At 47.7% G+C, this 22,439-nt stretch overlaps 1 protein-coding gene across 1 annotated transcript in view; it reads right to left on the bottom strand.

Moving 5' to 3' along the window:
- Positions 1 to 22,439, bottom strand: part of LOC101735993 (uncharacterized) — an 82,917-nt gene that overhangs the window by 5,994 nt on the left and 54,484 nt on the right. Inside the window, exons 2-5 of the mRNA XM_021346204.3 lie at positions 11,807 to 12,015; positions 9,424 to 9,559; positions 1,080 to 1,213; positions 283 to 484 (exon numbers count right to left, since the gene is read on the bottom strand). Coding sequence (XP_021201879.1) covers positions 283 to 484; positions 1,080 to 1,213; positions 9,424 to 9,559; positions 11,807 to 12,015 — 681 coding nt within the window. The remainder of the gene's footprint in view (positions 1 to 282; positions 485 to 1,079; positions 1,214 to 9,423; positions 9,560 to 11,806; positions 12,016 to 22,439) is intronic.

Raw genomic sequence — 22,439 nt, 5'->3', positions numbered from 1 at the left:
TTTATTTTACCACTTTTGTTTCGCTTGACTGTACAATCAAATTAAGTGTCATCGACTTTGTAGTTCGTTCTGGTACTAGGACCACTTGTGAGTCCGCACGGGTAGGTACCACTGCCCTGCCTATTTCTCCCGTGAAGCAGTAATGCGTTTCGGCTTGAAGGGTGGGGCAGCCGTTTTAATTATACTGAGACCTTAGAACTCATATATATAATATATATAATAAAAAATATAGTTAATCTGGAATGTTAATCATGCCTTAATGTCGCAATTTCTCAAACTTACTTCGTTCTGGCCTAGGATCCGTTTCTGGAGTAAAGAAGTCCAAATTCGAGGAGTTTTTGTAAACATTGTGTATGGTGGCCACGCAGGCAACCCTCATCCTTCCTCCGATGAAGAGTTCTGAGCTGACTTTAGCGTCTGCCTTCACACTAGTCCACAGCAGCCCATTCTCTGATGGGTGAAAGCTAGTTTCTGATGAACGAAGCTGGAAATTAATAACATGATTTTAATTTTTTTTTATTGCTTAGATAGTGTACGAGCTCAAAGCCCACCTGGTGTTAAGTGGTTACTGGAGCCCATAAACATCTACAACGTAAATGCGCCGCCCACCTTGAGATATAAGTTCTAAGGTCTCAGTATAGTTACAACGGCTGCCTCACCCTTCAAACCGAAACACATTACTGCTTCACGGCAGAAATAGGCAGGGTGATGGTACCTACCCGCGCGGACTCATAAGAGGTTCTACCACCAGTAAGCTCTTTAAGTTACAATTAAATTCGTCCTTGACCACAAAAACTATGAATTGGGAGGCATAAGAAAAAAATAAACAACAAAAGTAACAGTTAAAAATTTAGTTAATAAGTTTAAAAATTTAAAATACTATTAAAATTATATAATTTGGAATCGAAGTCAGACTGCACGATTGCTTCGCGGCAATGAGCCGGATATGAATACATATCCATGAGTCAATACCTCACCAACAGTTTTAGACACGTATTCTCTTCAACTTTTTAACAAACCTAAATATTTATCAATTCTTTAGCTTTTCCACAATTACTAATATCATACCTAATACTTACAGGTTCTTCGTTAATGTATATCGTGAGATTGGCAGCTGGTCTCGCCGGAGACGACGTGCAGTTAGCCTGAAGCACCTCCCCGGGTTGGTACCGGTCTTTATCCGCCTTTAATACCGGGCCGGATTCGGGCAGGGCTGTAATAAGTAAACAAAGGTTTCTTGATTTGAAATCATCATCATCATCATTCTCTTGCACTTCCATCCATTTTTTCTTAGGTCTACCTCTTCCTCTAAAGCCTTCCACATTAACTTTCTTAACAACCTTATTGTCGTTTCGGTTTATCACATCATGTCCATACCATCACAAACGAGCGCTTCTCAACTTCTCTTCAAACTTTCTTTAAATTGTCGACATGAAAAAATATGGTTTTAAATTCGTATGCATATTTGTTTTTATTGATAAAACTACAGTCGTCGTAGCCTAAAGATAAGACACCTAATTCGTATCAACGCGAGAAAGGCTGGTTGCTACCCGAGTCCCACAATTCGACAGGTACTAATTTTTCTAATGAAATACGTACTTGCCACGTGAAGAAATGACAATGACAATCAAACAGTAATCAAACCCGCAAAAAGTTTAATTTGCAATACAAAAAGTAGCCCTGAAACCCAATAGAACATGGGCATTAGGCATGTTTCTACAAGATCGAATATAAAAAAAAAAAACAATTCGCTTTCAAAATATCTCCCTAAGCTATGTGTTTACGATCGCTACAGATTATGAATACGTTTTAGCCTTATTTTAACGAGCGACCATTATTCACGAAGCGAATTCCAGAGGCCCCAATTAAAATAAGACGTCCCTTGAAACTTTTTGACGACATACTAACGCCAGAAAACATCAGTTTAATCCGTGTCCATCTCGGGAAACGGCTCACGAATCCTAATTGATTTCAATGCGCCGAGACGTGGTTCTGAATGCCAATTCTTCCATTCCTCAAAGCTTTTCCGAGTCACCTCTTACTCCCCGAGGTCTGATATCAATATTTTATACCGTAACTTCTGATGCTTTCAGAGTCGCGAGATTATAGCGGTCTATTGTTAGCGAAAAATAGATTTAAGGGAACAAAAATGAGGGAATGCTTATTTCTATTTCAAATATAGAGTTCCGTAAATTTATTATTTGTTACCTCATTTTATTACCACAACATTGACACTTTTCGAATAGTAGTGTTCAAGATCTTACGGCTCACCTGTTCTTAAATAGTCATTAAAAATCATTGACATCTCAATGTCAATGCCATTTCCACAACAAAGAATTTATGGTATAGTTTAGATGCCTCACAGTACAAATGTGGGTTGGATTGAACCCCATATATTACCAGCTTAGATGGGAAAAAAAGACAATTTTCAGCAGTTCGCTTGTTGCCAATAATGAAAACACAAAGAGCATGTTCTATTGCTAATTTTGACTCTTACATGTGGCTATTCTAGTGATAAAGAATTGTTGATTGCAATCAGTTAGTAACTGGCTGTAATAATTTAACAAACGCATAGATTATATTAACACGTTGTCTTAATTATTTTCACTTAATTTATGGATAATATCAATATGCTAGCCCTCCCTTGGCGAGACAATCTACGGCGTAACGAACTTGTCCCTTATTGACCTATTTTCCCTTTGATTTATTCATGATCAAACAGACCTCGTAGGGTAATGTGAACCGTTGAAATTGATAACGTCAGAAAGGGATATAGATACATATTTATTTTAGCAGCATTAATTTTGGTCTTCGTTAAATTTCTCTATAATTTCTTTGAATAGTAAGTTCTTTACAAAATTTTTAAGATATTTTGTTGTTTTTTTTTGTGCAAGGACGAACCAACGAGTTTACGGTCAACCTGACGTTAAATGGTCACCAGTAGTCACGGATATCACAACGCGAATGCGGCCACCTACCTCGACACATGAGACGTTAGTCCCAATTATTATAGTATTTGACTGCCCTACCCTCTAAATTGGAGCTTTTTACTGCTTTTAACCACGTAAGACCATGGTGATCTTGTTCATCGATCCAAGTGTTAAAAAAAAAGATGTATGGTGTCGTGGGACACCGGATAGGAACGAAGCTCCTTATTATAAAAATATTATTTTAAGTTCTATTCTAGGTATAAAGAAAATAAAACTGGAGGTTTCGGTCCACCACCCACGGTCATTCGGTAACGTGCGAACTTATTGTGGTACACTTCATTCACGGTTCTTTGCATAAGAGTTAGTGTATTGTGCAAACGAACGCTCTGAGATCGTGGTCAATGAATGATAAAAAAATATGTTATTTTTTGTTCGTTATTACAAAGTTAAGTCGTACACTGTGTGCATTACTGATAAAAATCTTACGTTACGGACGTTTTTCCCGACTAGGGTACCCCTCCGCATCATCCCATAAGGAATTTCGTTCCAAAAACTTGTAGAATACAATTTGGTTTACATTTTAATTCTTAGCTATGAGTATTATTAGGTAAGGCTAATATTATACTTATTATAATTAAGTAGTCCGTAGCCATGAAAATTTTAAGTATCCGAAACAAGAATCGTAATTGTAGAATTAATCATGCCAACGACTCCTACACAACAAACATAATACCACAAAGCAAAATACTAAAGTAATCATTTTAAATGAATGTCTAAGAAACGAATTATTGAACGTTCTAATGTTTTGAGGGAAAACGTGTTTTTTTTTGTTTTGTTTTTTTTAGGTCACAACGAAATGCTGTCACCCACTACCAGACAAGGGTTCGAACGATTGTATTGCATAACCAGCACAAAGATTTATTTGTCAAATTATAGTTAGGTGGCTTACGAGGGCGGCACTGAAAATTTCGGGAATTAACGAAGTGACACAAAATTACTGTTTAAAAATGTATTTATTGCTTTTCGAAGTATTCTCCGCGAAATTTGACACATTTTTCCATACGATGGAACCAATCATTGAAGCAACCATTCCATTCGGAAGTTGGGGTCTCCAAAATGGCCGTTTTGTAGGCGTCCACAGCTTCTTCAGGTGATGAAAATCTCTGTCCACGCAATTTATTCTTTATTTTAGGGAAAGTATAGAAATCATTAGGGCTTAGGTCGGGGCTGTACGGCGGATGGTCTAATAATTCTATGTTTTCTTGCTCTAAAAACTCTTTTGTTCTGTGCGCGGTGTGAGAACTCGCATTGTCGTGATGGAGGATGATGCGGCGGTTGTAGTTCTCTTTACGGAATTCAGAAACGACCTGTGGCAAACAAATGCTAGCATACCATTCTGCATTAACCGTTCTTTGTCCCTCAACAGGAATAGTCGTAACATGGCCGGTTTTGGAGACAAACGTGGCCACCATTTTTTTTCGAGGTCATCGAAACAAGTTGTAGCGGAGGACTTCCTTCACCGCTTCAAATTGTCCGACGATATTAGGGAACTCCTTAGAGCTAAGAACGCCTCGATACGCGCCTACGACAGGTATCCTACCGCGGAAAATCGTATTCGAATGCGTGCCCTACAACGCGACGTAAAGTCTCGCATCGCCGAAGTCCGAGATGCCAGATGGTCTGATTTCTTAGAAGGACTCGCGCCCTCCCAAAGGTCTTACTACCGCTTAGCTCGTACTCTCAAATCGGATACGGTAGTAACTATGCCCCCCCTCGTAGGCCCCTCAGGCCGACTCACGGCGTTCGATGATGACGAAAAAGCAGAGCTGCTGGCCGATACATTGCAAACCCAGTGCACGCCCAGCACTCAATCCGTGGACCCTGTGCATGTAGAATTAGTAGACAGTGAGGTAGAACGCAGAGCCTCCTTGCCACCCTCTGATGTGTTACCACCCGTCACCCCGATGGAAGTTAAAGACTTGATCAAAGACCTTCGCCTTGCGAGGGCAAGGCTCCCGGTTCCGACGGTATATCCAACCGCGTTATTAAACTTCTACCCGTCCAACTCATCGTGATGTTGGCATCTATTTTCAATGCCGCTATGGCGAACTGTATCTTTCCCGCGGTGTGGAAAGAAGCGGACGTTATCGGCATACATAAACCCGGTAAACCAAAAAATCATCCGACGAGCTACCGCCCGATTAGCCTCCTCATGTCTCTAGGCAAACTGTATGAGCGTCTGCTCTACAAACGCCTCAGAGACTTCGTCTCATCCAAGGGCATTCTCATCGATGAACAATTCGGATTCCGTACAAATCACTCATGCGTTCAACAGGTGCACCGCCTCACGGAGCACATTCTTGTGGGGCTTAATCGACCAAAACCGTTATACACGGGAGCTCTCTTCTTCGACGTCGCAAAAGCGTTCGACAAAGTCTGGCACAACGGGTTGATTTTCAAACTATTCAACATGGGTGTGCCGGATAGTCTCGTGCTCATCATACGGGACTTCTTGTCGAACCGCTCTTTTCGATATCGAGTCGAGGGAACCCGCTCCTCCCCACGATCTCTCACAGCTGGAGTCCCGCAAGGCTCTGTCCTCTCACCCCTCCTATTTAGCTTATTCGTTAACGATATTCCCCGGTCGCCGCCGACCCATTTAGCTTTATTCGCCGACGACACGACTGTTTACTATTCCAGTAGAAACAAGTCCCTAATCGCGAAGAAGCTTCAGAGCGCAGCCCTAGCCCTAGGACAGTGGTTCCGAAAATGGCGCATAGACATCAACCCAGCGAAAAGTACTGCGGTGCTCTTTCAGAGGGGAAGCTCCACACGGATTTCCTCCCGTATTAGGAGGAGGAATCTCACACCCCCGATTACTCTCTTTAGTCAATCCATACCCTGGGCCAGGAAGGTCAAGTACCTGGGCGTTACCCTGGATGCATCGATGACATTCCGCCCGCATATAAAATCAGTCCGTGACCGTGCCGCGTTTATTCTCGGTAGACTCTACCCCATGATTTGTAAGCGGAGTAAAATGTCCCTTCGGAACAAGGTGACACTTTACAAAACTTGCATAAGGCCCGTCATGACTTACGCGAGTGTGGTGTTCGCTCACGCGGCCCGCACGCACATAGACACCCTTCAATCTCTACAATCCCGCTTTTGCAGGTTAGCCGTCGGAGCTCCGTGGTTCGTGAGGAACGTTGACCTACACGACGACCTGGGCCTCGAATCTATACAGAAATACATGAAGTCAGCGTCGGAACGGTACTTCGATAAGGCTATGCGTCATGATAATCGCCTTATCGTAGCCGCCGCTGACTACTCCCCGAATCCTGATCATGCAGGAGCCAGTCACCGTCGACGCCCTAGACACGTCCTTACGGATCCATCAGATCCAATAACCTTTGCATTAGATGCCTTCAGCTCTAATACTAGGAGCAGGCTTAGGGACCCCGGTAACCGTACTCGTCGAACTCTACAAAGAGTTCGCCGTGCAACCTAACCCATGCATCAGCCCGCTGAGTTTCTCGCCGGATCTTCTCAGTGGGTCGCGATTCCGATCCGGTAGTAGATTCATTCGCGAAGCAATTGCTCTTGAGTTGTTAGGTCTCCTTCGGAGGCGCTCGGGCAGTTGTTAGCAAATCCCACCCCTCCTGGCTGAGCCTTTGCTCGCCCACCTGTCCTGGTGAAACTGGAAAGGCCTCCGGGCCACCAGTAATCCTTCAAACATAAAAAAAAAAAAAAAGCTTCTTCAGGTGATGAAAATCTCTGTCCACGCAATTTATTCTTTATTTTAGGGAAAGTATAAAAATCATTAGGGCTTAGGACGGGGCTGTACGGCGGATGTTTTCTTGCTCTAGAAACTCTTTTGTTCTGTGCGCGGTGTGAGAACTCGCGTTGTCGTGATGGAGGATGATGCGGCGGTTGCAGTTCTCTTTACGGAGTTCAGAAACGACCTGTGGCAAACAAATGCTAGCATACCATTCTGCATTATGTCTTTCAAGAGGAACAGTCGTAACATGACCGGTTTTGGAGACAAACGTGGCCACCATTGTTTTTGCAATACTTCGTGAACGAACAATTTTTGTTGGCTTTAACTCATTATCGAACACTCAAACTCGTGACTGGTTTTTTGTTTCGGGTTCGTACGCGTATATCCAGGATTCGTCACCTGATACAATGTTGTATACAGCATTTGAGGATCCTGCGTGGAATCTTTCGAGAGTTCTGACGCACCAAGTAACGCGAGCCGCTTTTTGCTCTTCACAGAGCGAATGCGGTATCCATCGGGAAAACAACTTTTTCACACCTAATTGTTCATGCAAGATTATTTGTATTTGACTCATGCCAATGTCTAAAGTTGCCTGAATTTCGTGGTATGTCACATGTCGATCTTCCTCAATCAGCTTACGCACAGCATCAACGTTTTCTTGGGTGACTGCAGTTTTTGGACGACCTTGACGGGGATCATTACTGAGCTTGACACGTCCACGTTGAAACTCAGCAAACCAGCGATAAATTGTGGTTTTGGATGGGGCTTCATCACCAAATGCAGAAATCATCCGGTCAACACACTGTTTTTGTGTTAAACCACTTCGAAAGTCATAATAAATCATCGCTCTTGAATTTTCTCGAGTCAATTCCATTTTCTCAACGACTAAACAGGTTTGACAAAACCTCGCGACAAGACCGAGAATCTTTTTTTAAATAAATAAATGGTATTCGATTTTTAAAACCAAGGAGTTTTCAATTAAAAAGATTTTAATATGACAGGAGCAGTGGAAATATTCCATTCCCGATACTTTTAGTGCAGCCTAGTATGAAAAACAAGAAAATGATGTTATTTTATACATTACGATATCAGTGTCAATGAAGTGCAGACGCTAGCCAGAGAAAGCACATTTTATTTTTAGCTGACTTAAAAAAATGGGGAGGTTCTTAATTCGGCTGTATTTTTTTAAATGTTTGTTTCGTCAAGTCGTGTATGCGACATAAGAACATATCGTCACCTCTAACTATGTATATAGTATGTAATTGCGAACCTACCTATGCTGACATCGACTCCAAAATTAAGAACATTTGTAGCTACATTATATTTACTTAATATTAAGCTATGTTAAGTTATAGAAGAATACGCAATATATTTTTTACTTTTTAGTGCATATTAATTTGTTTTGAAAGTTTTTTAAGGCGGTTTTTTTTATTGCAGTAGTTGAGCAGATTCGCGGCTCACCTGCTATTAAGTGGTTTTAGAAATTTACTCGCTAGACCAAGGAGGTACCAGAGCGCTTATAAAATACCTCGGGAGAGATATCATGCTATAGTCGAGTCGTACGTCATAAAAATTATCTTTCGAAGGATAAGCTGTGCTCCCGGGAGCGGTGTGATGATAATTTTTTCGACGAACAAAATTAAATGACCTGACCCCGCATCATGTTTCGGACACTGACGTCATTAACAATGCCCACGCTTGCTTGATGTTTCCAAACTTTTCGTTTTTGGGTCAGCGAATTCATTTCGTAACATTGTATCGTTTGATCGCGCGTCGAGAACGTTCTAGACGCAGCATCAGAACAAATGTTCGGGAAAATACGGTATTTTTCCAAACGGCTAACCTGTAATTCTTTTAGATACTTCTACGCATAAATTGTAATATATATATATATACAGTCAAACCTGGGTAAGCGAGAGTTCAAGGGAGCACAATCTCATTCTCGCTTATAGAGGTTTCTCACTAACACGAGTTTCTCGCTAATGCACCCTCTGAATTTCATTTCGCGATTTTCCGGATTCAAACGCATTCACTATTTTACGTTTATCACTTAATGATACTGCTTTAATTTTCCGTTTTGACATGATGCAGAACAGAACTTTCCTTCGCAATTAATTAACGATAAACTGAGTAAGTCCGACAAACAGGACGGTACACAGGCATACGTGTCCATTCGAAAAGAATGCGATAAAATAACAACGTTATTTAGTTCCACGAAATAGAATAGGTTCGATATTGTCGAGAAAACAATACAAAAACAATGGTAGGAAGTTCCACGAAAGTTAAGAATGAGTCATAAAATAGCAGATGTTAAATTTGTAATTTGTTTTGTCATTTGTTCCTCCTAAATAATATAAATAAATAAAGCTCGCCTATCGCGTATAGAGGTATACATAAGTAGCAGTCTCATTTACGGAGGTCCATGAGGGAAAAACGACTCTCTCTTACAAAGGTTTCTGTTTCTCGCTAATAGAGGTTTTGGGAGCTTAAAATGACGGGTTCTGGCTATTACTCTCACTTATCCAGTTATCACTTACCCAGGTTTGACTGTATATACCTATATATATGTATACTTATTTGATTGTTTTTTTATGATTGAAAGATTACTGGTGACCCGGAGGCCTTTCCAGTTTCACCAGGACAGGTGGGCGAGCAAAGGCTCAGCCAGAGGGGGTGGGATTTGTTAACAGCTTGGGATTTGTTAACATGACTTACCGATTATATCAATGAATTTGTAGCTGATTTGAGTGGCGAAGGATGGCGCGTCAGCCGTGACCTCACAACTGAAGTTCCCCGCCAGACTCAAGTCCATTCTTCGCACCAAAACTTGCGTTCCGTTCGAATTGTTCATCTGAAAGTTTAGAATATAAAATTTACCATTATAAATAAACGGTACTACAAACCGTATACAACAAAATGGGCCATCTATGAGAAACCAAACCGCTGAAAATGGAGCTAGGGGACATTTTATCGGGTTTATTTTTTTAATTTTAACACATGCGATATTTTTTTCGGTATTCGCAAGTTGGAGACTTGTAGATAGTTTTGAAATTTCTGTTATAAAAAAATTATTTATTGATTTTTTCATAAAAAATTAGATAGTAATTAGTACCATCTTCAAACGTAACGAATAGGACCTCAGTCGTGAGTGACCATGAAAACTAAAGTTTTCGGAGCGTCCCAAATAATGTATTAACAATAAAAAACACGTGAGATTAAACCATAAAAGTATTTTAAATGAATTCCACGACTTTGTGAAACTCTAAGAAAATACACTAACAGTATTTATAATTACGTCAACACATATGGTTTTATCGATGAGCTTTCAATACTTTCACGTCCAATCAAGCCGTGTTCGAATTTCAAAAGCTCAATTTCAAAAGGCTTCCTACAAGCTTTCGTATGCGAACATCGTTTTCAAAGACCATTCAGTTTAAATTGATTCAATCTAGAAAAGCTCACGGAACGCATTTGAAAACAAGCTTTCGATGTGCTTCGATAATGTTTCCAGAAATTCGTCAAAGCTTGTCGATGGATATTATTGGTATTAATGTGTCGAGGTAGCTATTATAGACGAAATCATATTTGGGAAAAGACTTGAATCGCGCTACCAACTATTTCAAGATAATCGGACAAGTATCAAACCCAACAGCGACCAGACTATCGGTCTACCGATCAATGAACCAGCGCTCAGCCGGTCGGTGAAAGACCTCATCTTTGTCATTTACCGCAAATTGGTGGCTACGAAGTAATCTAGACACGTAATGATAGAGTCGGAATGATATTTTTCAACATCAAAGTTTCCAGGGCTTTGACTTCTCAAATAATAATAACCACTAATCAATCGAAGCCCCAAAACAAAACTACACATAAATTGACAAAAAACCGGTAAAAAAAATAGTAACCAAATCACTTTTCAGTTTTACAACGCCATATTTATATAATACTGTTTTTAACTGACTTGCATATGACTAGGTGATGTATGGAAATGGTAGTGCAAGATAGAGAGGGAAGAGGTCGACCGAAGAAGACTTGGATGGAGTGTGTGAATGACGATACGAGAGACAGAGGAGTGAGTGTTGAGATGACGGCTGATAGAAGAGAATGGAAAAGACAAATCCGCTGTGCCGACCCTATCTAGTGGGATAAGGTAGAGATAAAAAAGACTTCAAAAAGTGTGAGGGTCAATGTACGTCTGTATGTATGCACGTGTTTTCTCCGACAATTGTGGACCGATATTGAATATTTTTGCTTAAAAGGGTATACTTACGAAGTGGTCTAATCTTAAAAAAATATCTATACTAATATTATAAAGCTGAAGAGTTTATTTGTTTGTTTGAACGCGCTAATCTCACGATCTACTGGTTCGATTTGAAAAACTATTTCAATGTTAGATAGCCCATTTATTGAGGAAGGCTATAGGCATAAATAACATCACGCTAAGACCAATATAAGTGGAGCACCAATAAGTAATATTTCAAAATCGGAGTTTAAATAGTTCCTTAGCATTCTATAATTCAAAAATATTTTCTTTCTTCGTAAATGAAGTGGGGGGGTAAAATTTAGCGTTATGCCAAAGTAACTATTCCACGCGGGCGGGAGTCACGGGCAAAAGCTAGTATTTTATATATTATTATAAATTAACTAGCTGACCCGGCAAACATTGTTTTGCCATATATAAGATTTCTAGGGAATTTCTAGTGTAGAAAAAAAAACTAAATTATTGTAAGTGTGTAAGGATGTGGTAAATGAGTGAAAGAGGTATGTAGTGCTGTGAACGATGAGGGAATATATAATAAAAATAACAAAACCTCATTCAACCACATAATACCTCATTATAACAAAAAAAATGTCCAAATAAAAAAAATATGTTAGGGGTGGACAACCCTAATCACTTCGGGGTATGAAAAATAGATAGTAGCCGATTCTCATGCTTACTGAATATGCATAAAAAATTTCATGAGAATCGGTCAAGCGGTTTCGGAGGGGTATAGGAACGAACACTGTGACACGAGAATTTTATATATTAGATTAATGTAATCTTGAAGGTTACTCTTTGAAGTGGGTTGTCATATAAAATGTTTCTTCAGAAACTCACATCGACATAGCCTCCAGGTAAACCAAAGACTCTTGTAGCTGGCTCTTCAAGAGGAGTGTATCTGTAGAACTCGTGGTTACCGCGATACCATTTGACCGAGTACAATGGAGACCCCTGCATGTCTCTAGAGCAGATGAGCGCGGCCGTGCCTCCTCGAATGATTATTGATGGTTCAACTAGCAGCATGACGTCTCGAAGACTTGTTACTCCTGGAAATGGAAAAGATATTGTTAGGTAGGTGATCGCGGGTGCGAGTCAAGAGTGAAACTTGCAACAACTGTTGGAACTTTATTTTTATTTTTTTTTATTGCTTAGATGGGTGGACGTGCTCACAGCCCACCTGGTGTTAAGTATGGAGCCCATAGACATCCACAACGTAGATGCGCCCCCCACCTTGAGCTATAAGTTCTAAGGTCTCAAGTATAGTTACAGCGGCTGCCCCACCCTTCAAACCGAAACGCATTACTCCTTCACGGCAGAAATAGGTAGGGTGGTGGTACCCACCCGCGCGGACTCACAAGAGATCCTACCACCATTAGGTGGCGCATTTACGTCGTAGATGTCTATGGGCTCCAGTAATCACTTAACACCAGGTGGGCTGTGAGCTCGTCTACTAATCTAAGCAATAAAAAAAAAAACATATACCTTCAAATATCGAATCGTATATAGCCTAAATTCCGACCCGTTGGTTATTGTTATAAATACTGAAAGCTCTCGAAACCACGCAATCAGAATACATAGACTCATTTGCAAAACAAACATTGAGTTCATTCACCGCGTGTTGTAGTAAAACTAGAATGTTAAACAAGATCCGTCTAATGCAAAGGAGAGCTTTCAAACCACACAAATATTAGTTTCAAATTGGCTTTTGCAACTTAGATGTAAAGTGCTCGCGGGATCGATTTTGAGCTTTAATAATTTTATATTATTTTATTCCACTACTTTGGTAAGTGAGTCGGCGCACCTGGTTTTAAGTCGTCACCAAAGCCTTAAAACGAGCTGTAGTGACTATCCCACCTTATAAACTGTATAGTTCAGTGCCAGAAATATTCTGCGGGCTTCTAATGTGCTCTACCAGGTTTGTATTCCTCACCATTGAAATAGTTCTTGCTTAAATGTCAAACGTAAGTACGACATGTGTGCGTGTATACATAAAAATATTGATACTTGCATCACTCGGTAAAAATGCGCTTTTGTGCTTTAGAACCCAACGACTTCACACAAATTGTTAGATTGAACCAATAAATCCAATTAAATATGTATACAATTGTACCTATAATTCTAAATATTGCAAATTATTGGAATAAAAATTATATACATATATACAAAAACCCTTTTTTCATTACCTCAACTCACAATAAGCAACGATTTCATAACCCTTAGAAGCAAACACTAAGAATATACTTTGAGCTTAATTCAAACGTTTTCAATAAACGTAAATATAGTTACTATAATTAAATATAGTAAATATAGTTACTCACGCAGATAAACTTCTTTTGCCTATTTGGTAACGTCCAATTTTGATATTTTATGACTACATTGAGCTTAGTCCATCTCAGCGTGATTACCCTTGAGCTTAAGAAGCTTATTAAAGACTTGACGTAATGTAATGAATACGTAAAAGCTCCGCATTTCGGGCTTTTCTATTCAATATTTTTTTCGATCACAGTATACTTATGAAACATAAAGTACATATATTCGGCACAGATAATTACGTTCTGTGAACTTTCTTCAAAGATAATTATGTATTATATTTGACTTCAAAAATATTTGTTTCCCGTTTATGTATATAAAGATAAAAGAGGGTAATTAACACATAATGACCTCAAGCTAGAATTATCTACCCCTTTTTTACTAAGGGATTGTATGGCCCAGTGGTCAACCTAATGGATGGGCGAACTCAAGGTGACACGTAGATACTTTTTTTGGGTGGGGGGCCGAACCTCATGCAAGGCATCCAGGTCTAACAGATCCGCGGGGAAGGTAGAACTTGCAGGTCTGCAGATATTGAAAGCAAACCACGGACTCAAAAATATTTTTAGGACCCTACCCACCAAACGACTCTCCTTGCACTCTCTCACCCGACGACCGAACTGCGCCCGGTGTTAGAACCCAGGCAGAGTAGGGTGTTCTTTCTTTTATTGCCCCAGTAGGCAGACGAGCATAAAGCCTAACTGATGGTGGTTGATTTCGCTCATGGACGTCAGCAATGCTAGGAGCAGAGCCAATCCGATGCCCACCGTTAAGTATTCTTCACAAGCCCGTTAGAAAAAGGACATGTCGTAGCGCTCAGAAAATACAGTACAGGAGAGTTTATCCCAAATCCGGACGATGCGTTGCAAAAAAGATCTTTAGAAGCGCAATGTAAATAAACGCGGTGGCTCTAGGTAGTATGGATGAACTCTACTCCGGTGTCGGGCGGTGCGATGATAAAAACAAGAGGATGAGAACGAGATGTTCCCGCGGTCTACATTACAACCAGACTCGCGACGCCACCCTGAGGACGCCTGGTACCCGTCGAGGTGATAGTTGACGACCAACTTCGCCAGTCTCCGCGGTACGACGGCCCATCCAGCCCCCTTGTAGTGCCGCTGGTGCTCCAGGATAGCCCACTGGATCAGGACCAGTCTGCCGGGTCAGAGCAATATATACCGCCGACCGGGTTGTTGTTCCTCAGTAAGCCACGGACAGACAGACACGCAGAAACTTGGCCCGGTATAGGAATATGTAATGGGTCTTAGAAACCCGAACCATTTATATACAACACAAGAGTAACACGCTACTAACGTAGACTGACTTCAATTATGAGCATTCAAAATATGTATTCTGACTCCAACTAGATCGACGAAATAAACAAGAAATTTAAATATATAGAGTGAATGAATGAATGAACGAATGAATGAATGAACGAATGAATGAATAGCCTTTTATTCAGAACCATATTATAATTATATAATTTACTCTGTTATTTGGATTTTCCTTAGTTTCTGTAGATCTGTTTGTCAATCGACAAAGGCCTCCTCTAACTGCGACGTATATTTTTATTTCTTTGTAGTTTTTTCTCTGTGTTGTTTTGGAGGGCTGTTGTCTTTATCCCCCACGAGGACCAGTCGGCTTGAGGGGAAAATCCATAGATTACCATAAAGTACGTGGTATTACTAAAATGTGGTCACGGCCCTCAGTGTTGAGGAAACCGAAGCGAGAAGAAGATTATAAAGTATAATAATAATAGAGAATATTAATTAAATTTAATGTTGAAATAACGTTAGCAGTCAAAGTTAAAATCATACTTCATTAAAAGTTTCCTGCAAATATTTCTGAATATTACGCTTCTTATTATTACCTAGTATTGCCTACTTGTTAAAATGGTCTGGACGCTAGTAACTTAAAGAAAAAAAACTAACAGATTTTTTTTTTATTTAAACAAAAATACGAGATGTGATTATTTTTTTTGTTCTGGAGGAAATCGCCGCCTTTCGCCCGCCGTGCCGTCCTCAGTAGAGGGGTGTCGGAGTCAAACCGACTAAAACCTCCTGTCGTTCAACAATCAATGTCCAAATCTCGCATGAGACAGAACTTATCAAAAGGCAAAGGGGGGAAAGTGAAGCATTTAGTGCGGAGCCCATCTCACCCTCCCCCTCGGGACGCCGGACCGGCGGTCGTCGGCGCCACGACCACCAGCCCTCTCGGTTGGCAGGCTATCCGAAGCCCGCCTAGATGACCCCGGTTACAGTGAGCAAGATGTGATAGTGTAGAAAAATCAAAAAGCAGCTTTCAACCTCGTTTCTTAGATCCGCTCAACAAAGGAAATATCCTAAAATTTTAAGTATTTCATAAACTCACTTGCTGTGTTCTGAGCAGCGTTTCCCTGAACAAAACGAAAAGCACCAGCCCGGAAAAGGTGCGGAACTTTTAGGAACACTTTAATAGGCTTTGAAGTTCGTTATATTATGTATTAACTTTGAAATCGGCTATAAGCTCATTGGTTTTTGTTTGCGTTGAAACAACAATACGTATAATATAATTAAGTCAAAAGATATAATGACAAGTATACATTAAAGCAATACCGTATTTAAAAAATAACCTAAAATGGAGAGATAGAGAGTGAGAGAAAGAGAGAGAGGGGGAAAGAGACAGGGGCGGAGGAGAGAGAGGGAGAGAGAGAGTTTATTGCACACCAAAATATAATCAACATTCAAAAACAGTTGATGGGCCCTGTCCTGGTGAAACTGGAAAGGCCTCCGGGCCACCAGTAATCCTTCAATCATAAAAAAAAAAAAGTTGATGGGCAGGTATAATTGCTAACCCGGGACCTCCCGAGGGACCTGGGCGGGCCCCCCGGCGCGCACTCTGCGTGGCCGGGGGCTCCGTCTGTGGGGGAGTTTTGCTGGACTTCCACCGGGCGCGTCCGTAGGTGGCGGATAACGGGGTCCTCTGGGAACAGTCCCACTCCCAGGGGTATCGTCCGATCTTTTTCGTTGCAAGGATTTCTAGGTGTTAGGTAGGTAGGCTAGGTGTAGGAGTAGGGTAGCCTAGTTAGGCTTTGCAACGAAAGAGATCGGATGACGCGGACCAAAACCAGCAGGGGGAGTTGCGGGCTCTCCACGCCCTTCACTCGCTGAAGGGTGTTCCTCCTGGAGACGCTCGGGCTCCCTCTCTCTTCCCCTTCTTCCCCTTTTTGTTTTTTCGGGTGACGTCCGACCCGTTTCGGACCTAACCCATGGGTGATGGTGGGCCACTTTTGGCCTGCCCTTCGATGGAGAAGTGAGCCGGCGTTGCTTACGCATCTTCCGGCCGCTGGTCGCCATGTCCCCGGCTTCAGCTACAGGGGCACGCCCTCCAGAGGGGGGTACCGGTATACCGGCGTGGCTTCGTCGTAGTTGCTCTCTTGAGCGTCGGGCGGTGGTCTGTCGTGTTGCTCGTTGCACTCGGCAGGCCGCCGGCCAACCCGTAATCCTCACCGCGTGGGGGACGGGGGCCGCTGCCGCGAGGCACGGGGCCGCGAGGACGTAAACCTCTTTAAAAAATACCCCAATCCTAAGCTCTGGTGCCCGGCGATGGGATGAATGGCTGGAGGGAGTCCAGTCCCAAGGGTACCAACCAGATCCCAGGGGACCGACCCCTGGTTAATCAAAAAGGAAAAATGAAAATGGCAACAGTTAAAGAATTATTACCCCAGGAGGGTACCTCCCGCTCTGCGGGGGGAGAATCCCTCCGTGCGGTCGAGCGATCGGCCGCACGCTGCCCCACCGTTTCTGGGGGGGGCAAACTTTGTCAAGACGAAGGGGGCGACGGCACGGGTCGCGTAAGGGACCGAGTTCCCACCGTGTTACTGGAGCGCTGTGACAGCCTGATTTCCCTGCACTCGGCGCGAAGCTCCGCGAGGGGCGACGCGTCCAGTGGGAGGGAAACTCCGGCTCTGTTCGCCGATAATGTTCGGCAACGGACTCGGCGGAAGCGGAAGTCGGCTCGACGGCCGGCGTCCTCCGCTCCGTCTGACTCCTCGGAGGGTGAGCCTGCCAGCGCCAAATATATGGCGTTGGCGGAAGGGCCGGCGACTGCTGCGGCGTCGCTCGCCACTAATTGTGACGTTTCTTCCCGCGGACTGGATGCTGCCTCCTTGGCGCAGTCCAGGGCCGCCTGCCGAAAGGCACCGAATGGGACAGAGGTGGGAGAGGTCGAGCGACTGGAGCGCTCCCTGACGGAGGTGGGTCCCTATGACCCTCTCCGTAGATTAAACATTATTAAAAAACTTGTGTCCGCGGTGGCGACGAAGTCGAGCGCGGGCTTAAGGGGTGACTGCCTACGGGCCCTCAAATCTTCAGCCACCTCGATGGAGGAGATATTGGTGGAGGTGGTGGAGCGCACGACGGACAAGGAGAACGCGGACCTGCGGCGGGAGCTGGACCTTATGCACGCCCGTTTTGCGCAGGTGAGCGAAGAGAACGGCCACCTGCGAGCTGAAAACGGTCAAATCAAGGTTGACATGGCAGAGCTGCGCACGCTGGTCAACGACCTGGTAGAGCAGCAGCGCAGCTCGGCCCCCGTTCCCCCTCCGCCCGAAGTGGAAGATGCGACACCAGCGGCACGTTCGGCCGCTTCGGCTGCTGCTCCGGCCAAACCCGGATCATCGGCAAAGGATACGGGGGCACCAAAACCCGCCCCCTCAAGGGCACCTATCACCGGCCAGCCCAAGACCCAGAAGGCCGCTCCTGCCCCGTCCCAGCCTGCGAAGGTGGGGCCCGGCAGGAGTCGGAATAAAAAGAAGGGGGGCGTCAACGCCGCCAAACCGGCACCGACTCCCCAGCCCCGCCCACTGCCCCCGGCCCCAGCAAACATGGATGAGGCCTGGACGACGGTAGTGCGGCGTGGGCCTAAGAAAGTGGCGGCGCCTCCTGCGCCGCGCCCCAAGCCCGCCCCTGCGGCCACCGCTCCCCGCCAAGAGGGTCGAGCGGAGCCGAGGGGCCGAAATGGACGAAGGAGGCCGCGCGCCCCGCGGTCGGCTGCAGTGGTAGTGGAGCTGCTGCCGGCCGGCAAAGAAAAGGGCATCACCTACCATGAGGTGATGACCCAGGCGCGCGGCGGCGTGGATGTGGACGCCCTCGGCGTGGAGGGGGGCATCAAGGTCCGGCAGACGGCCAACGGGGCCCGTCTCATAGAATGCCCCGGCCCAAACACTAACGCCGCGGCCGAAAAATTGGCGGCCCGGCTGAGGGAGATCCTGCCGGACCCCGAGGTGGTGCGCATCGCGCGGCCCGTAAAAATGGCGGAGGTGAAGATTACGGGCCTCGACGAGTGCGCCACGAAGGAGGAGGTCGCCGCGGCCATCGCGTCGCAGGGCAACTGCGCCCTCGCCGACGTCAAAGTCGGGGAGCTCCGGGCGACGTACTCCGGAACCCGGACGGCGTGGGCGCGTTGCCCCATCGCAACGGCGAACCTCCTGGCCACCCCTCCACAGGGTCGGCCTTCGGACAGCCCAGGATGGCTGCGCGTGGGCTGGGTAGTGGCCCACGTGCAACTGCAGGAGAGCAGGCCGTGGCGTTGTCTTCGGTGCTTCGGCACCGGCCACGGCCTCGCCAAGTGCCCCTCGACCGTGGACCGCAGCGACCTGTGTTTCCGCTGCGGCCAACCGGGGCACAAGGCAGCCTCCTGCACCACAGCCGCGCCGCACTGCGTCTTGTGCGACGCGGCTAAAAGGAAGGCCGACCACCGGGCCGGGGGCCCGGCGTGTAAATCCGCCCCCTCCTCTACCAAAACGAGGAGGGGCGGAAAGAAAAATAAAAAGAAGAAGGAGAGGCCGGCTGCAACAAGGGCAGCCGGCGAGTCAGTTCCCGCCGCGGCTATTGTCGAGCCGCAGGGCGGGACAGACGAGGGAGCGATGGACGTAGCCCCGTAATGGGTTGCGTCCACCGCTTCCTCCAGTGCAATTTGAACCACTCCGCCAGGGCACAGGATCTCCTCGTCCACACCATGGCGGAGTGGTCAATCGACGTCGCTGTCGCCGCGGAGCCGTACTTCGTCCCCACCGACCAGGACTGCTGGATGGGGGACGTCGACGGCTCCGTGGCCATCGTACTAAGACAGTCCGCGGCGTTACCCCCCTTGGATATGGTGGCCAGGGGACCCGGGTACGTCGCGGCTAGGATCGACGGGACCGTCGTGATCGGGGCGTACTTTTCTCCGAACAGGAGCCTCGCTGAATTCGAACGGTTTCTGGGCGGGCTCGAGGCGCTTTTACACCGCCTCGGGTCCCGCCCAGTCATCGTCGCGGGGGACCTCAATGCCAAGTGTACGGCTTGGGGCTCCCCCCGCACGGATTCGCGAGGCGAGGCCCTTTCGGAGTGGGCGATCGCGACCGGCCTCTGTCTCCTAAACAGAGGCACGGTCGCGACTTGCGTGCGGTGGAACGGGCAATCTCACGTGGACGTGACGTTCGCGTCCCCGTCCGCCGTGCGCCGCACCCGCGGCTGGCGCGTACTCGAGGGGGCGGAGACGCTCTCGGACCACAGATACGTCCGATTTGAGCTCTCCGCCTCCTCCTTGTCGTCGTCGTCAGCCGCGGGCGCCCGCGGCGAGGAGGAGCTCCCGCAAGGTGCGCCCCGTTCGTTCCCCAGGTGGGCCTTGAAACGGATGAATAAGGAGTTGCTGATGGAGGCGGCCGCTGTTGCTGCGTGGGCGCCAAAACCCGCGCGGCTCGCGGACGTGGATGCGGAGGTCGACTGGTTCCGGGGCACCATGGCAAACATTTGCGATGCCGCCATGCCCCGGGTCGGCCCCCGAGCACCACGTGGGGGTGCGTTCTGGTGGTCGCCCGAGATCGCAAGACTCCGAGAGGAGTGCGTGAGGGCGCGCCGCCGGAGCGCACGCCACCGCCGCCGCCGTCGTCGCGACGCTGCGTTCGCGGAGACGGCGGCCCAGCTGCACGCTGACTGTCGTCAGAAGCAGACGGCGCTGCAGCTGGCCATCGGCGAGGCCAAGAAGCAGAGCATGAAGACTCTCCTGGAGTCGCTCGATGAAGATCCCTGGGGGCGCCCATACAAGATGGTTCGCAGGAAACTGCAGCCGTGGGCGCTCCCGGTGACCGAGCGGCTCCAGCCTCGGCAGCTGCGGGAAATTGTTGCGGCACTCTTCCCGCCGGCAGCAGGGGGGGACTTTGAGCCCCCCCAGATGGACGCCACGTGGGGCACGCCACCGCGTCGCCCCAGCGTTCCCGCTGCCGAGGAGCCCCCTCCCCCTATCACGGGGGCGGAGATCCATGCGGCCGTGTCCAGAATGAGAGCGAAGGACGCGGCCCCCGGCCCTGACGGCGTTCACGGCCGGGTCTGGAGCTTGGCCTTCGAGGCCCTAGGGGACCGGCTCGGGGGGCTTTTCGAAGCGTGCCTCGAGTCGGGACGGTTCCCGTCGAAATGGAAGACGGGCAGACTGGTCCTTCTGCGGAAGGACGGGCGCCCCGCGGACTCACCCGCGGGCTATCGCCCCATCGTGTTGCTGGACGAAGCGGGCAAGATGCTCGAGAGGATCGTCGCGGCCCGCATCGTCCGGCACCTGACCGAGACGGGTCCCGATCTTTCGGCGGAGCAATACGGCTTCAGAGAGGGCCGCTCGACGATCGACGCGATTTTGCGCGTGCGTGCCCTCTCCGACGAAGCCGTATCCCGGGGCGGGGTGGCGATGGCGTTATCCTTAGATGTAAGGAACGCCTTCAACACCCTGCCCTGGTCGGTGATCGCGGGGGCGCTGGAGTATCACGGCGTCCCCGCATACCTCCGCCGACTGATCGGCTCCTACCTCGAGGGCAGGTCGATCCAGTGCATCGGACACGGTGGGGCGATGTACCGCTTCCCCGTCGAGCGCGGTGTTCCGCAGGGGTCTGTCTTGGGCCCCCTGCTGTGGAACATCGGCTACGACTGGGTCCTGCGGGGCGTCGTACGGGGTCCCCTCCCCGGGCTGAGCGTCATTTGTTACGCTGACGACACTCTGGTCGTGGCTCCGGGGAGGGATTACCGGGAGTCTGCCCGTCTGGCGTGCGCAGGCGTGGCACACGTCGTCACAAGGATCCGACGGCTGGGACTCGAGGTGGCGCTCGACAAAACCCAGGCCCTGTTGTTTCACGGGCCGGGACGAGCGCCGCCTCTGGGTGCCCACCTCGTGATCGGAGGCGTCCGCGTCGGGGTCGGGGTGACCGGTCTTCGGTACCTCGGCCTTGAACTGGATGGTCGGTGGAACTTCCGCGCTCACTTTGCGAAGTTGGGCCCTCGACTGATGGCGACGGCCGGCTCTTTGAGTCGGCTGCTTCCAAACGTCGGGGGTCCCGATCAGGTGGCGCGCCGCCTCTACATGGGGGTGGTGCGGTCGATGGCACTATACGGGGCTCCCGTATGGTGCCACGCCCTGACCCGCAAGAACGTCGCGGCGCTGCGACGTCCGCAGCGCGCGATCGCGGTCAGGGCGATCCGAGGATACCGCACTGTCTCCTTCGAGGCGGCGTGCTTGCTCGCCGGGGCGCCACCCTGGGACCTGGAGGCGGAGGCGCTCGCTGCCGATTACCGGTGGCGTAGCGAGCTTCGCTCTAGGGGGGAAGGGCGCCCCGGCGAAGGAGTAGTTCGAGCGCGGAGGCTCCAATCTCGGCGGTCCGTGCTGGAGGCGTGGTCTCGCCGCTTGGCGGACCCGTCGGCCGGCCTCCGTACCGTCGAGGCGGTCCGCCCGGTTCTCGCGGACTGGGTGGGCCGCGACCGCGGATGCCTCACCTTCCGGCTGACGCAAATGTTGACCGGCCATGGTTGTTTTGGCCGGTACCTTTTCAAAATAGCCGGAAGGGAACCGACGGCGCAGTGCCACCACTGCGCGGACCGCGACGAGGAAGACACAGCGGAACATACATTGGCGCGTTGCTCTGGATTCGACGAGCAACGCGCCGCCCTCGTCGCGGTCATTGGAGAGGACCTCTCGCTGCCGCGCGTCGTGGCTACGATGCTCGGCAGCGACGCGTCCTGGAAGGCGATGCTCGACTTCTGCGAGTCCACCATCTCGCAGAAGGAGGCGGCGGAGCGAGAGAGGGAGAGCTCTTCCCTTTCCGCACCGATCCGTCGCCGTCGAGCCGGGGGCCGGAGGCGGGAATACGCCCGTACGTCCC

This window comes from Bombyx mori, chromosome 6, assembly GCF_030269925.1.
Source record: "Bombyx mori chromosome 6, ASM3026992v2".
NCBI classification, from domain to species: Eukaryota; Metazoa; Arthropoda; class Insecta; order Lepidoptera; family Bombycidae; genus Bombyx; species Bombyx mori.
The sequence above is the reverse complement of the archived record's forward strand: the minus strand, read 5'-3'. Positions and strand labels throughout refer to the sequence as shown.